Genomic DNA, 13,893 nt, shown 5'->3' on the forward strand with positions numbered 1-13,893 from the left:
TGAAAATGTACTTTTTATCATGTTAATGTTTCACATGTATCCTTCAATTTAAATTTTATAGAGGGAACAAGTGTATTGATTTACTTCATGGTGACGGTATGATCACTGGAATATTACCAACCAACCTACCTGATAAATGCCAATTACATGCTGCCTGGAATTCTGAAAATAGAAAGACATCTTCTCCTGAAAACTTTTTTCTATCTATAAGACATGTTACACCTTGATAATTCTTTATAACTACTATATAATTTACTTACAAAATAATTGATTCAAGCTTTTAGACTATACCCTCCAAAAACTATTTCTCTCATTGGATTATTTTGTTTGGTAATAATTTCTAATTAGTAGACTGGATATTAGCAGAACAATTCTTCATTGGTTATGATACATAATGAAGCTGATCATGTGGAACTGGTTTTCCACATAAGCCTTCAGAGTTACAGAAAGCTACACTAACATGTGAATGCATTGGCAAAGTCAAATTTTTCACAAAAAGAGGAAGTGATAAAGGTGGCATCTTTCGTATACAACAATAACATCAGGATTAAAGCAGTTACTGAGGAATTGATTATTTCTCCTCAGCCTGCTGGAACATGGAAACTCCATATTGTCTAGAAGAAACTCTTTATAAACTTGAGGAATTTACAGAACCTAGTATTTTCTTCCCCTCTTGGTAAAACTATAAACCATACAAAGATGATTTTAAGATCTTCAAAGATTAAGTATCCTTGCCTCACACATGTGAGTGTGCATGGCTCAAAAGAACTGCTTCTATAATTATTTATACATTATGTTGTTAAATAGAGTACTCTCTGTTGGAAAAAGTATTCTTTATGCAAAAACCACACACTTTGAAGGCAAAAGCTGTGGGTTTGATTATCTTGAGATAATAAAAATGAACTGGAATTTCCCATTTCCTGAACCCTTGCTCCAACAAGTAGGTTGTTCATGTCTGTGGAATTATTCTCTGGAGTGGGTAGGTCTATTTTTAGAAAGCTATATGACAGTAACACCTTATCAGTAGGAAAAAAAAAGGCAAATTATTATACTGAATATTTCAGTATATAAAAATTATACCAGCATAATTAAAATATTTTTTTTCCTTTGGGAAGGTGGAAGGAGGATGGCTTCAAAAGCACAGTCTGCTAACTCACCTCAGGGGGTGATTGAGGGTTGGCTCAGGAGCCAGATAGGGCTGGCTCAGGAGCTGCCAGCTCTGGGGAAGAACCATCATGTGGATAACCCTAAACTAGGGTAGGATCAAACTCAAAATGGTTTTTGTTTCTGCTCATTTTCCCTTGAAGTACTAGTGACCCTTGAACATACACAATCTCTGCAGCATGGGAAGGTGCATTTTTCTAGGTGTGGACTTTGGAATCCACAGAGGAGAACCAGAAAATTTTAAGCATGGTTATGTTATATCTAATGAGGCCATAAACCCTTACTCAGAGAAGTGGGTTATAGACTGGAAGGATTCTTTCCATAAGTGAAGTTTTACAAGCCCATCCCAGATCATGTGTGACCTGCATCAGACACACGGTGACACAGCCTGGCTTTTTTTCCCCACACAATGTCCCAGCCCCTCTGCAGGGCACAGAGCCACATCCAGGAAAGGAATTAATGCATCTCACTGCTGTGCTAAATCACATCTCCCTGGTTTTAGGAGCATATGCATCAGATGCTGCTATTTATTAGGATTAGCTGTAGCTGATGTAGAAGGTTTTATATATTGAGTGTATGTATTTATGTTAGACTTTCCTTTGCCTATTATATTGTAGCTAAAACACCAGTGAGAAAATATGAACTGTTGCCTTATGATTTTTCCTAAACAGACATAAATCAGTCTCTTTATAGCCTGGATAGGGATAAAAATTAAAATGCCTTGATAATTTAATTTAAAAAATAGTATTACAATACACTGTCTGGTGGGTTTGGGTTTTGTTGTTTGGTTTTTGTGTTGCTGTTTTCTTTTTTGTTTTTGTTGGTTTGGGGGTTTTTTGGCTTTTTTTTTTGTTTTATTTTTTTTTGTTGTTGTTGTTGGGTTTTTTTGTTTTTGTTTTTTTGCTTGTCTGATTTTTTTGTTTGTTTTATTTTGTGGTTTTGTTTGTGTATTTCTATTTTGTTTGTTTTGGTGTTTTGTTTTTCTCCTGAAGAAACGTTAAAGATTTAGAAGAAAGAGAGAATAATTATTTTACTTCAGTCTTTTTGCCTTTAAGAATCATGCTATTGTGCTCCACTGCAATGCAATAATTTGGCAACTGCCAGAAGGCTGAAAGAAGTAGAGACAAAGAAAAATCAGGAGAGGATAATCTTGCACAGTACAAGTATGGTGACAGATTAGGAAAAAATATTAGAATATCATTTACAGATGTTTGATTGAAGGCCATTAGTCATTTAGCTTAAGTCCTTGGATGCCAACATGGGTTATTTCTTAATGGTTGTTTTGCTGATAAGAAGTAATGATGGTTTTTATGTGCTATTCCTATCAGATCTGAAAAGCTTTCTGGTAAATGATGGTGTAAACTTCAAGAGTGGAGAAACAACAACAAAAAAACCCCTCTTTTTAAGTGAAAAACAAACAAAAAAGCACCTAACATCTTCGTAAGTAAAAATCAAACCCCAGAACAGCTTTTGAGCCTTAAAAACTAAAACTAATCTAATCATGTCAGAGGAACTGTAAATGTGTGCTGCATTTCAGTCAATATGACTGATTACCTGTCACTTACTCAGCTCTTATTTCTTCCCACTGTGTGCTTTGGAACCATCTTTGTTTTAGAAACTCAGAGGCAGTGTGTATGAATTGTTAGCTAACCTCTGCCTCATTTTCCTGAATGATTTTGGGACTATGCAATTAGCCCTGTCAGTTATTTCAGCTTAAAAGCTTCAACAGCGTCATCACTCATTTATTTTTTTCATCCTCACTGATGCCACTCAACATGGAAGAAAAATTCCTAACCAAGCAATAAAACAATATTTATTGCTACCAGCTTTCCTATACATGAAAATATCCTGACTTGCATGCAATACATGTGACTAAAATCAGCAAAGTGGGGAGCTAGTTTCAGAGTCCAGTTTGTACTGCAGTATGAGGAAAATCAGGGCTTTCTCCTTTAGTACATCCCAAAAGACAGAAACAAACTCAGAAAACCCATTTAAAAGAGATTTATGCAAGTAGAAGAAAGATTTTTGTTGGCAGAGAAGTCACATCAACAAAATTTGACAGAACTGTTAGAGCAGCATAACCAGCTGCTGCATAAGTTTGTCTGAAGTGCTTGTTCCATCATTCCTGGAAGCTGAAGAGAACAAGGTTTTCAGGACCTTTTGGAGTAAAAGGCTATTACTCAGGCCTGTTTCAATATATCTCTATAGCAAATGGAGGCAGTAGTGTATACAGGCAAAATGGACAATAAAAAGTGAATAATGCTAAGCTGTCACAGCAAGTCCACAGCAAGAAGTAATGTCTGCTGGAAACAGAAAAATGAAAATCTACAAAGCTGTCTTTCTATCTCATTTGATGTATAGCATATATTGATCATTTCAAATGTCCTCCCTACAAAAACTGAGCCTTTCTGAGTTCAAGAAGCGTTTGGACAACACTCTCAGGCACATGGTGTGTGGCTCTCAGGGAATCCTGTGCAGGGTCAGGCATTGCAGTCAGTGCTCCTGTTGGGTATCTTCCAGCTCAACATATTTGGTGATTCTAGGATTCTCTTATTTGAGGGTGGGGAGGAAGGGAATGAGGCTTTCATGCTATATTTTATATTCTGTCAAAGTTTTTCTGTAGCTGGCAGCAATATACATGATTTGTTTTCATTTATTTTATTCTGAAAGTAAGTTGTCACAGTAGAACAGTTAACAGCTTCCATGTGCTGTGAAGATAATATCACAGGAGGACAAGGGCATTGTAATTACATACTATGTCTTCAGAAATATGACTCTTGCAAGGTTGAAGACTGCTTCAGAGTTTCAAATTAGTCTGGATGACCCCATCTTTATTGTTGTTGGATTTCTGGAAATGATGAAATGCCAAGTCATTGAAAATAACTGATAAAAACCTAAACAATGAGAAATTAGTAATTTAGTCTTTCTTTCACTCCATCTAAGTCCCATATGCATTTCAGCCAGGTGCAGTATTTTATAGGGAAATGTCTCTTTTAATGAATCTGAGTGATCTTCAGATCACAAAAAGAGATCAAGCTGTCAAAGATGGAAAAATCTATGATCATACACTCTTCCATTTCATTTTCACTAAAATTGTGGCTGTAAACAGCAATGGCTACAGCAATGATTTCTGTAATCCGATATAAGAGCCTGTAAAGGACTGGGACATCAGGGCTAGGACTATGTTGTGGAAACTTAATATAGGATTCAAGTGCAGATAAAGGCCTTTTGGTCTCTTTTCTTCATAATTTGCATAGCAGAAACCCATTAATACATGTGTTTGTAAATGGCTTTAAATAATAGGAGGATTTCTGACTGTATGATGAATAGCATATCAAAATTTTATTCTTTAGTCAGAATCACTGAAGTACATCTGAGACATAGCTGAGAATATCTTGTCATGACACCATTTTGTGTCATAATAATCCTTTCCTGCTGTTAGAAAGACATTAAGAACACTTCCTTTAGTATGTTCCTTTGGAAAGAAAAATAGTGAAATGATAATTGCTCAGTCTTTAATAGTTCAGTCAATGGGTAGTACAAACGTGTACACTGTGATGTCCAGAAGTAAATGCTGGCACAAGCTGACTTAACTCATGGGGTAAAAAGGCAAATTTTGCCTTCTGGTATACTTTGCATACTGTTGGCCAGAGGGCGGAAGCAAACAGAATGGATTTTTTCAGAGGCAATCAAACAGACAATTATAGAGGTACCATAGCTCAAATTACTAGCTCACAAAACAGTAAGCCCGCTCCTAATCCAGCAGTGCTAATGTCATTTTGTTCCTCACCTGAAAATATTGTGAAGCTGAAAAGCTGGCACAGCATGCACTGTAAGGAGATAACGACAGGGAACATTGTCTGCTGTTTAATTCAGTGGCTGAATGTGAAAGTCATCTGTCCTGCTGTTACATAATATACAGCTTTTCAAAGCCTCATTTTGTGATGTGTGGCTGAACCACTGCTGGGTGGAAATCTCTGAGACATACCCTTAACTTGCCTCCCAAGAGTCACAGGAGCCTGTCCTGCTATGCTGTTGAAAAAGAGGTGCAAATTTCCCCCTACATGTCACATGTAGCAGAACCCAGCGGCCGCTGCCGATGTTTTCTGAAGGGGCTGCTCTGTGAGAGCTGTGGAACATTGACCCAGGAAAACAAGATGGACCGAGAGAAATAAAATGATGGGGCTAGCTTTGTTGAGAGACAGGATGAAGTGAAACAAACATCCTGGGCTCAAAACCAGCTCCAAATGTAGCCAGCAATTTTGACAGCAGAGACTGCTACATGAAGAAAGGTGAGCTCTGCCTGCCCACTGTAAACACTGATCATGGAGGTGCTCACTGGCAGCTGAGCAAAGTAACAACTTGTTATAGATGGATAATGAGATGATTGGCTCTCAGAATTAAAAGATAACTATGGTGTGAATATTAATAAAAGCTTTATGGATGTATAGTTATGTAGTTGTAGTTGAGATGCCCTCTGTTCTCCCCATAGTTCCCTTTTCACCCCCTGCGTTGTGACCATCAGACAGCCGGGGTTGTCTAGGACGGGTAGAAAGAAGGTGTGCACATGTGTCCCTTGCATGGGGCAGCTGGGAATGGAAAAGCTTAGGGTGTTGCTTAGGGGGTGCAGCATGGCAACACCTGACCTCCAACCAAGTTACAAGAAAGCATTCTCCACCCATAAATGGCAAAGAAGAGCTGACTGACAGACCTTAGGAAGGGCCAGGGCTGCAACCCTGCATGCAACCCCCCATGGGTATAAAAGACTGAGCATCCATCTTGAAGATGAACTGGCCCTGTGGTATGCACAAAGGGCAGTTCCCAGTGCTGCAGCTTTTTCCTGATGTAGTCCTTCACTGGATTTTTTGTTAAGGTTTAATAAACCTTTTTTAAATTTTCAAAGTGAGAAGTTGTTTCTCACAAACTCCTGCGAGAGGCGCAGCTAAACAAGGAATACAGACACTTCAGGAGCAGTGAAATAGGTCAGGGCACCATGTTACAAGCCCAGGCCTGCTGCTACTGCTGTTGCTAAAATCAAGGCTGCTGCAAAGCACTTTGGACTTTTACATTTAGCTCTATTATGTCTAGCATTTTCCAACATGGTTGTTCACCTGAATGAAACCATTTTCTCCTTACATGTCAGCAGCAATACTTATTTTAAAAGTGTGTAATATTTTTTGTGGTTTGTTTTCATTTTTTTTATTATAGCTTGTAATAAATAATCTGAAAGCAAGAGTGTTCTAAGCTAAAAATTGTTTAGCTCTGAAATTTTTGTAAGAGCACCCTCTGGTGGTTCATGCCTGAACAATACTCTATATATCCTGAAAGGAGTTGCACACTTATTTATAGTATTGAATTTTAAAGAAATGGGTGAAAACTTTTTCCACTGAATTCTTCCTTTCAATCAATGTGAAAGTCATAAATATATTTTCAAAAAAAAAAAACACAAAACAAAATAAAAACAAGCAAAATCAAATTCAATCAAAACAAGAAATAAAACAAACGGAGGAAAGTGTTTAAAAACATGTACTATCTAATTGTACTATTGTCTATAAGTACAATTTAATTCAAGAGAGTCAATCACATGTGAAAAGTTAGAGAGTTAGAGATAGAAATATAGATAGATATCTCAAGATATATAAATGCTAATTTACAGTTACAATGGACAAAATCTAGAATCTAGGGGAAGTCAATAGATAAAACAGGAATATATTTTTCAAAACCTTTGGTGTTTTCATCCCCTAATTTTGATTAGATTACTTAGATATTTTTTTTTCTCAGGCTCTATGATTTTAATCAGAAATATCTGTTTTAATTACCAAGAAATCCCAAGAATGACTGTCTACCACTTTGTCACAGGTATCTTCCATTTGAAAGTACCTGAGACCTCTCACGTTGGTTCTGCTATTGGACGGATCAGAGCTGTGGACCCTGATTTTGGGAAAAACGCAGAAATTGAGTACAACATAGTTCCAGGAGATGGAGGAAACTTGTTTGACATCACGACAGACGAGTACACCCAGGAAGGAGTCATTAAACTGAAAAAGGTATGTGGCACCAATGGGTGGATGTGCCTATGACTCAAGTGGTAAACCAGGTAAGGGAATGAAACATTTTGCACTTTCATGCCATAAATAGCTCACAGTAGTAGTGCTACGTAAGTAGTTTATATGTCCATTTGAATCCACGGTTGTGATCTTCATTTTAAAAGGCATTGCAGTTTAGACTTTCATTTCACATACAATTAGGTGTGATGTTTCATAAATAATGTCATGGTGAAGAAGTTATTCTAATCTCTGTCCAGAAAGTACAATTTCTCTTGCTTGAGAAGTTTTCTACCTAAAACCATGAAAAAACATTTTTGTTCAGATCATAGAATGAAAGAGTTATATTTTATGTTACATGGAATGTAATATATTTTGACTTAGAGGCACTTTATTTTGAAAATTTTGACTTTGTGTTTGCTATTTTGATAATGAATATTGTTAAGTACTAAGGTGAACACAGTTTTTATTCAGGGTAGAAGAGTCCCAAACGGCAAATAGCCATATCCTACTTCCAAACTTGTGATAGTGTTCCAAGTAGCTCGTTATAAGATACTCGAGCAGGAAAACACACTACATCTCAGTCACTGATGTTGCTTTAGTACACTAGAATGAGTTCACAATTACTGAATTCATGAATTTCAAAGATGGAAAGGGCACTTTTCATTTAGAATTTAGTGATTAAAGCACTCAGTAGGAGAAATCGACACAGGGAGTTTCACATTTTACCAGTTATTATTTTCTGAGCCAGGCATTTACATATACACCAATGATCAACTTGTTCAGTAGAAAGAAGTCTGAACCATGGGTCATTTTGGAAGGCACAGTTATGTTTTATACACAGCTCAGGCTTGTGGGTGTAAATTTTGTAAAATAACCAAATTATTAGCTGAACACTTTACAAGGGTCTGGGAAGGAAAGAGTTCTGGACATGTATATTAGGATAAGCTTTAGGAAAAGTGAAGCTTTAATTCTAAGAAAATTTAGAATGTTGCTGCTTAACTTTCCTTGCCTCTGACTATTGATCTATACTTGCATTATATCCATTCTAATAATGGAAATCCTGGCTTCAACCTCCTGACCTGGGAAATAGTAAATTATCCATGGATGCATTAAAGAACAAGATGATGTCAAGTCACTGACTCTTCTTCTACTTTTAATGACATAAAATGGAAGCCACTATACTCGCAGGAAGTAATTTGTCGATGAGACACAAACTCTTTGACCTCTTAACACCCCCCTTCTTCTCTGACTAAAGGTTTGAGTGTTCTGTTTCCTCCTAATGGGAATTTGTAGACTTAGTTTCATTTAAAAACACCCTTCTGGTCACCTTTTTCCCTCCATGCAGATGACTCAAAAATGGGTCCATCTGGAGCTGTCAGGCTGAGCAGCTGCATACCCCTCCATATGCACTGCCAGTTGGAAAATGCAGTAAGTAGGAACCATTAAAAAATTATTATTTCATCATCAAAAGCAGGTTTTTGATAGAATTATAGAATTCAGTTCTCCTTGTCCTAAGCCTCCTCTGTGCTTCCTTTTTTTTTTTTTTTTTTTTCATACACAACAATAGAATATTCCATACTCGTGGTTAAGTGTATTTACTACCCACTGCTGGTTATCCAGGTTGGCAGTGATGATGTTGATAAGAAGGGTGCCAGGGTAATTAAAAAGGAAATTCAAGGCTCTGGGTCAATTGGTTGGTGAAAATCTGCTCAGTTCCTTCTTACTGAAGGAACTGAGCAGAGCACTGCCTGAACTCCTGATGAACACTGCAGCAGTGCAGGCAGCGCTCTGCTCAGTTCCTTCAGTAGCAGAGATGAATGATGAAAGGAACAGGAAAATCCATGCTACCAATAAGTGGTTTAAGGGCTCATGACATCCACACAATTTTGAGATTTTGATCATAGCGTAACTTTTAAAGCACCAGGACTGCTAAAGTCAGATGGACTCATGTTGCAGACATCTTTTATGAAAAACCCTTTCTTGGGATTTTTCCTTCTGAGAAGCTGCAGTTTCAGCAACAAAATGTAAACAATGGTTGTCTGCTGCTGTGGAATGCAACAGGTCCACCTGTGATTGGCCCATCTTGGATGTTTATAATTAATGGCCAATCAAGGACAGAGCTATCTTGGACAGAGTCCGAGAGAGCTACCTTTGTTATAATTCTTTTCTTTTCTATTCTATTCTTAGCTAGCCTTCTGAGGAAACCTTTCCTTCTAATTCTTTTTAGTATAGTTTTAATGTAATGGATATATATCATAAAATAATAAATCAAGCCTTCTGATCATGGAGTCAACATTCTCGTCTCTCCCTTTACCTGAAAACCCCTGTGACCACCATCCCAGGGCTCCATCTATCTAACAAGGGCAAAAGGATTTTAGCCCATGAGTTGACTGATTGAGAAGCCTTTAAACTAGGTGTGAAGGGGGAAGGGGATGAAACCAGGCTCTTCAGAGATAAGCCTAAGGGTGGTAAGTCTGAGTCGAGGGTGAAATCAGTCCAGCTGAAGTGCATGTACACTAATGTTGGATAGGCAAGGAGCTGGAAGCCATGACACAGAAGGAAAGCTATGCCATAGTCACCATCACAGAAACGTGATGGGATGACTCACACAACTGGGGCGCTGCAATGGATGGTCACAGGCTTTTCAAAGGGATGGGAGAGGAAGGAGAGGTGGTGGGATGACTCTGTGCATTGGGGAGTCTCTTGACAAGATAGAATTTGAGATCAGTGGTGATGAGGTTGAGTGCCTAAAGGGTAAGGATCTGGGGGAAAGCCAACAAGGCACACATCCTGGTGGGAGTTTGTTATAGGCCGCCCAACCAGGATGAAGTGGTGGATAAATTATTCTGTGAGCAGCTGGAGGATGTTTGAAGATCACCAGGCAGGGATGGGGCTCTGCTAGCTCTTCTGCTTACAGATAGAGAAGGGTTGGTGGGAGATGTGGTGGTCAGAGGCTGTCTGGGGTACAGTGATCACAGAGTTTTCAATGTTTGATGAAACAAGGAGGGGTCCACACTGGACTTCTAGAAGGCAAGCTTCTTCCTCTTCAGGATGCTGATCAGATAGTACCTTGGGAAACAGCCCTTAAAAACAAAGGGGTCCAGGAAGGAAAGATATGCCTCAAGAAAACAATCTTGAAGGTGCAGGAGCAGGCCATCCCTATGAGACAAAAGACAAGCTACAGGGAAAAAAAAAAAAAAAACACAACAAAATGACCTGTCTGGACAGGGAATTTTGAAGAAACTAAGGAAAAAAAAGAGGCTATATAATCTTTGGAAAAGTGGGCAAGCAACTCAGGAAATGTTTAAGGATGTTATTAGGGCATGCAGAAAGAAAATTAGAGAGATGAAATAAAAAATAAAATTGACACAACCTGATTTGACCTTGTGAAATTATGCAAATATTTAAGTATGTATTGAAGTCTTTTTAAAAATGAAAGTGGGTAAATTAATAAGACCAACACATTCAATTAAGAATTATAAATAATAAACAGTGAAAGCCGCTAATAAAAAGTGCTATGTGCTTTAAAAACAGGTTCACAATTTCTTCTCTATTATAGCATATTCTGTAAGCATGTGCTGTAAGTGCTGCAGCAATTCAGTTCTGAGCCACTTCAAAACCATTTATAAAATTTGCTTTTATTTTCCCTGAAAAATTTCTTGCAGGCAGAAACTGTCCATCACAGCACAGATGCTTTTTGCTCTGTTATTATGCAGAAAAACATTGAGAGATTTCTATATCAAAATTGATAAAAAATGGAGCCTTCCTGGACTACCTTTATTTTTGGTGGAAAATACATTTGATGAGAAAAAAATTGCACAGAGTAAACTGTTCCTTTTAGCACACTAAGTGTGTTGACAGATGCAGAAGGCCATTCTCTGCTTCAGGGGTGCCATTCTCTGCTTTGGAAATTGGTAAGAACAGCTACAGCTAGACAAGTTGCAGATCTTGGATAATCTGTTTTGGTTGCTCGTTTATTTTTTTGGGGTTTTTTTGTGCCATGATCCTGTATAAGTCTGATTGCTGCTACTCTTGTGCTAATTACATGTATTAAAAATGAGATGGCTTTTCTTATGTTCTGCTAAATAAACCATCCAAATGCCATCTAGCACCAATGTGTGGTTAGTACTGTAATTTTTTTTCTCCCAAAATAAAAAATAAAGGAAAATAATATCACTTGAAAAAAGGGGAGGGAAACTTGGCTTAAGGGTAGTGCTGTATGCAGGTCTCTGTAGACAGTCAGAAATATTGCTATATTAGGAATAGAATTATCATTCCCTCCCTTGTCTAGTATTGTTTAATAAAGTACACTATATTTATACTATATATACTATTTAATAAAGTATACTATAAAGTATACTATATATAAAATACTAAATTTGGTATTTAGATAGAATCTTCTATTGTACCTGAATCTTCAGCAAACTACAGTGGGTATAAGCTGTAAGAAACATGGTGACAGAAGGGGCCATCTCCTTCATGCCAGAGTATATTGGCCTCAGATGCATGAGTTCCAGGCAAGGGACTGATTTTGAAATCTTTATTGAACATGCACAACAGTAAAGGAAAATAGAAGGTTCCAACCTTCTCTGAAAAGTTGTCACTAAATTTATTAAACCAAGGATGAGTTTATACAATAACCCCATTTTTGTGCAGAAGTCTTTTAGTTAGCTCAGCATGTGCTAATCCAGAAACTGAGTAGGGTTCAGGCACTGAACTTGTTCTGCTTGAAGACATTGCTTTACTAATTTGTGCAGTGTTTCATTGAAACCTTGGAAAACAACTCTTTCTAAGCTCCACCTGTTGTGATCCAACACTGCTCCATTACACTCGGTCAACTTCTCCACATGGTTCAGTGGAAATTCAGAGGACAAACACATCTTGTTTTCTGTAAGTTGTGCACCATGACTAAAACTCACTGATCAGATGGCAAAGCTGTGGCCATGAAATCTCAGCATGCCATAGCATTGCCCAGTGAGAAACAGTAACTTTAGTGATGATAAAATAGAAGAAATTGTGAGACAATGAACAGAACCAGAAGCTGCAGGAAAGTATTAGGAGTGTGTGCTTGCTTTTAACCTCAGAAGGCACTTTTTAGAAGCCTTTAATGCAGTCAGTAAATAGTGCTTTGACTGTGGGCTTAGTTCAGTTGTGTTGCCCATGGGACAGCCCAAGTACATAGCTCTGGGATGTTGCTGTAATGTAAGAGCAGTCTGAGAACACCTGTGCCACACAAGAGTGAGCCTAAGGCAGACTCCCAATGTCCTTCAGTGAGAACTGGTTTTACTACCAAAACTGTACAGATTTCTCATCATGAGCCACCCCACCCATTCTTTCTCCAAAGGCAGGGAATTAACTCTGCAAGTGTGAGCACAGGCCCTGTCTGCCCGTAATCATAACTCGTGGGTTTGTGGGAGTGCAAATAGTGGTTGTGCATTTTGAGGACGAAGAGCAAGTGGTGTTAAGTCCTTCAGTACAGGCAGAAATTAGTGAGCTGTGTGCAGATACAGGCACAAAGAACAACAGGAAAAGTAAGGAAGAGGAGACCTTCGGTCTTCGTAGTTTGTGGATAGAGCTGGTTGGTTTGGTTTCCCCTGGAAAAACAACACCTTCAAAAATGCGTGAGACAATTGAAAGCAGCAAACAACTGAATCCCTGACACTGGTCAGCTTCTCCCCTTCTCCAGATACAAATCAGACATATATTTTGTCCACTTGCCATCAAATCTCAAAATACTCACTACAGATCTCAGTTTTTATTGTGCTTTCTCAAATCTAACTAATGAATACTCGTGGTTGATCTAGAGCCTACTTTACAAAACCTGCTCTGTAATACCACTTGTTTCCTTATGCTATTTAGAATCCAGTGTAGAAATCCAGTTACTGAAATTTAACTGCTCATCCGGAAGTTGTGTCAATGCACAACAAATTGCCTTATGCCAATATTTAACAAAATGCATAGGTGCTCAACCCATTCGAAGGGGAAATTGTTTCCAGCTTTTGAGGGCAGCACATATGACCCAGAGCTATTCTGCAATTGCACAATGCTAGTATGAAGTCAAGCCTAAGTTATTATGCACTTCCTGTCAACCTAGTCCTACTATTCGTAACTATCCATATGTCCTGGGGCTTAAAATCTCATCCAAAAATACAGCTTTTCCATCATTTTAGGTGAAATTATCTATCAGAAATAATACTCTCTTATGTGAGAGAATATTTCTTATGTGTAGATATCTATGGATAAAAAGCAGAAATTTCTGGAGTTTCCAGTCCTGTCGCTTTGTGAAGCAGAACAAACTGACAGGGTAATTCTTTTTTCCCCCTTTGTTGTGCTTATCATTAGAATTCATTATATCTTTTGGACCATTTTTTTCCTTTCAGTTCTTTAATTATTTCTCTCTTTCCCACTATAGCAGCATTTCTTAACTTCTGCCTTGAATGTTGAAAACAGCAATATTTCAAAATATGTTTATTTCTAAAACAGACCTGTTTTTGTGCTGTCCTAGTCATACTAAATAAGTCCATTAATGGTGCTTACAGAGTTGCAAGGTAAAGTGATTTGTCAGTATGTATTTGATTTGGGGATTTGTAGAATGGCTTTGCTGTGCACAGGTGTGTATATGCTGATAGCACTTTACTAGGCAACTATATAGAGCAGCTTGTAACCTCAACATAGGAAAAAG

General features: G+C 37.9%; 1 protein-coding gene across 3 annotated transcripts in view; it reads left to right on the forward strand.

Moving 5' to 3' along the window:
* The window catches only part of CDH12 (cadherin 12), a 539,802-nt gene that overhangs the window by 481,052 nt on the left and 44,857 nt on the right, over window positions 1-13,893 (forward strand). For all 3 annotated transcript variants that reach the window (XM_058021180.1, XM_058021189.1, XM_058021198.1), the window contains one exon: window positions 7,024-7,211. In XM_058021180.1, the coding sequence (XP_057877163.1) occupies window positions 7,024-7,211 (188 nt within the window). The remainder of the gene's footprint in view (window positions 1-7,023; window positions 7,212-13,893) is intronic.

The sequence above is a fragment of the Melospiza georgiana genome, chromosome 1 (genome assembly GCF_028018845.1).
Source record: "Melospiza georgiana isolate bMelGeo1 chromosome 1, bMelGeo1.pri, whole genome shotgun sequence".
Lineage (NCBI taxonomy): Eukaryota > Metazoa > Chordata > Aves > Passeriformes > Passerellidae > Melospiza > Melospiza georgiana.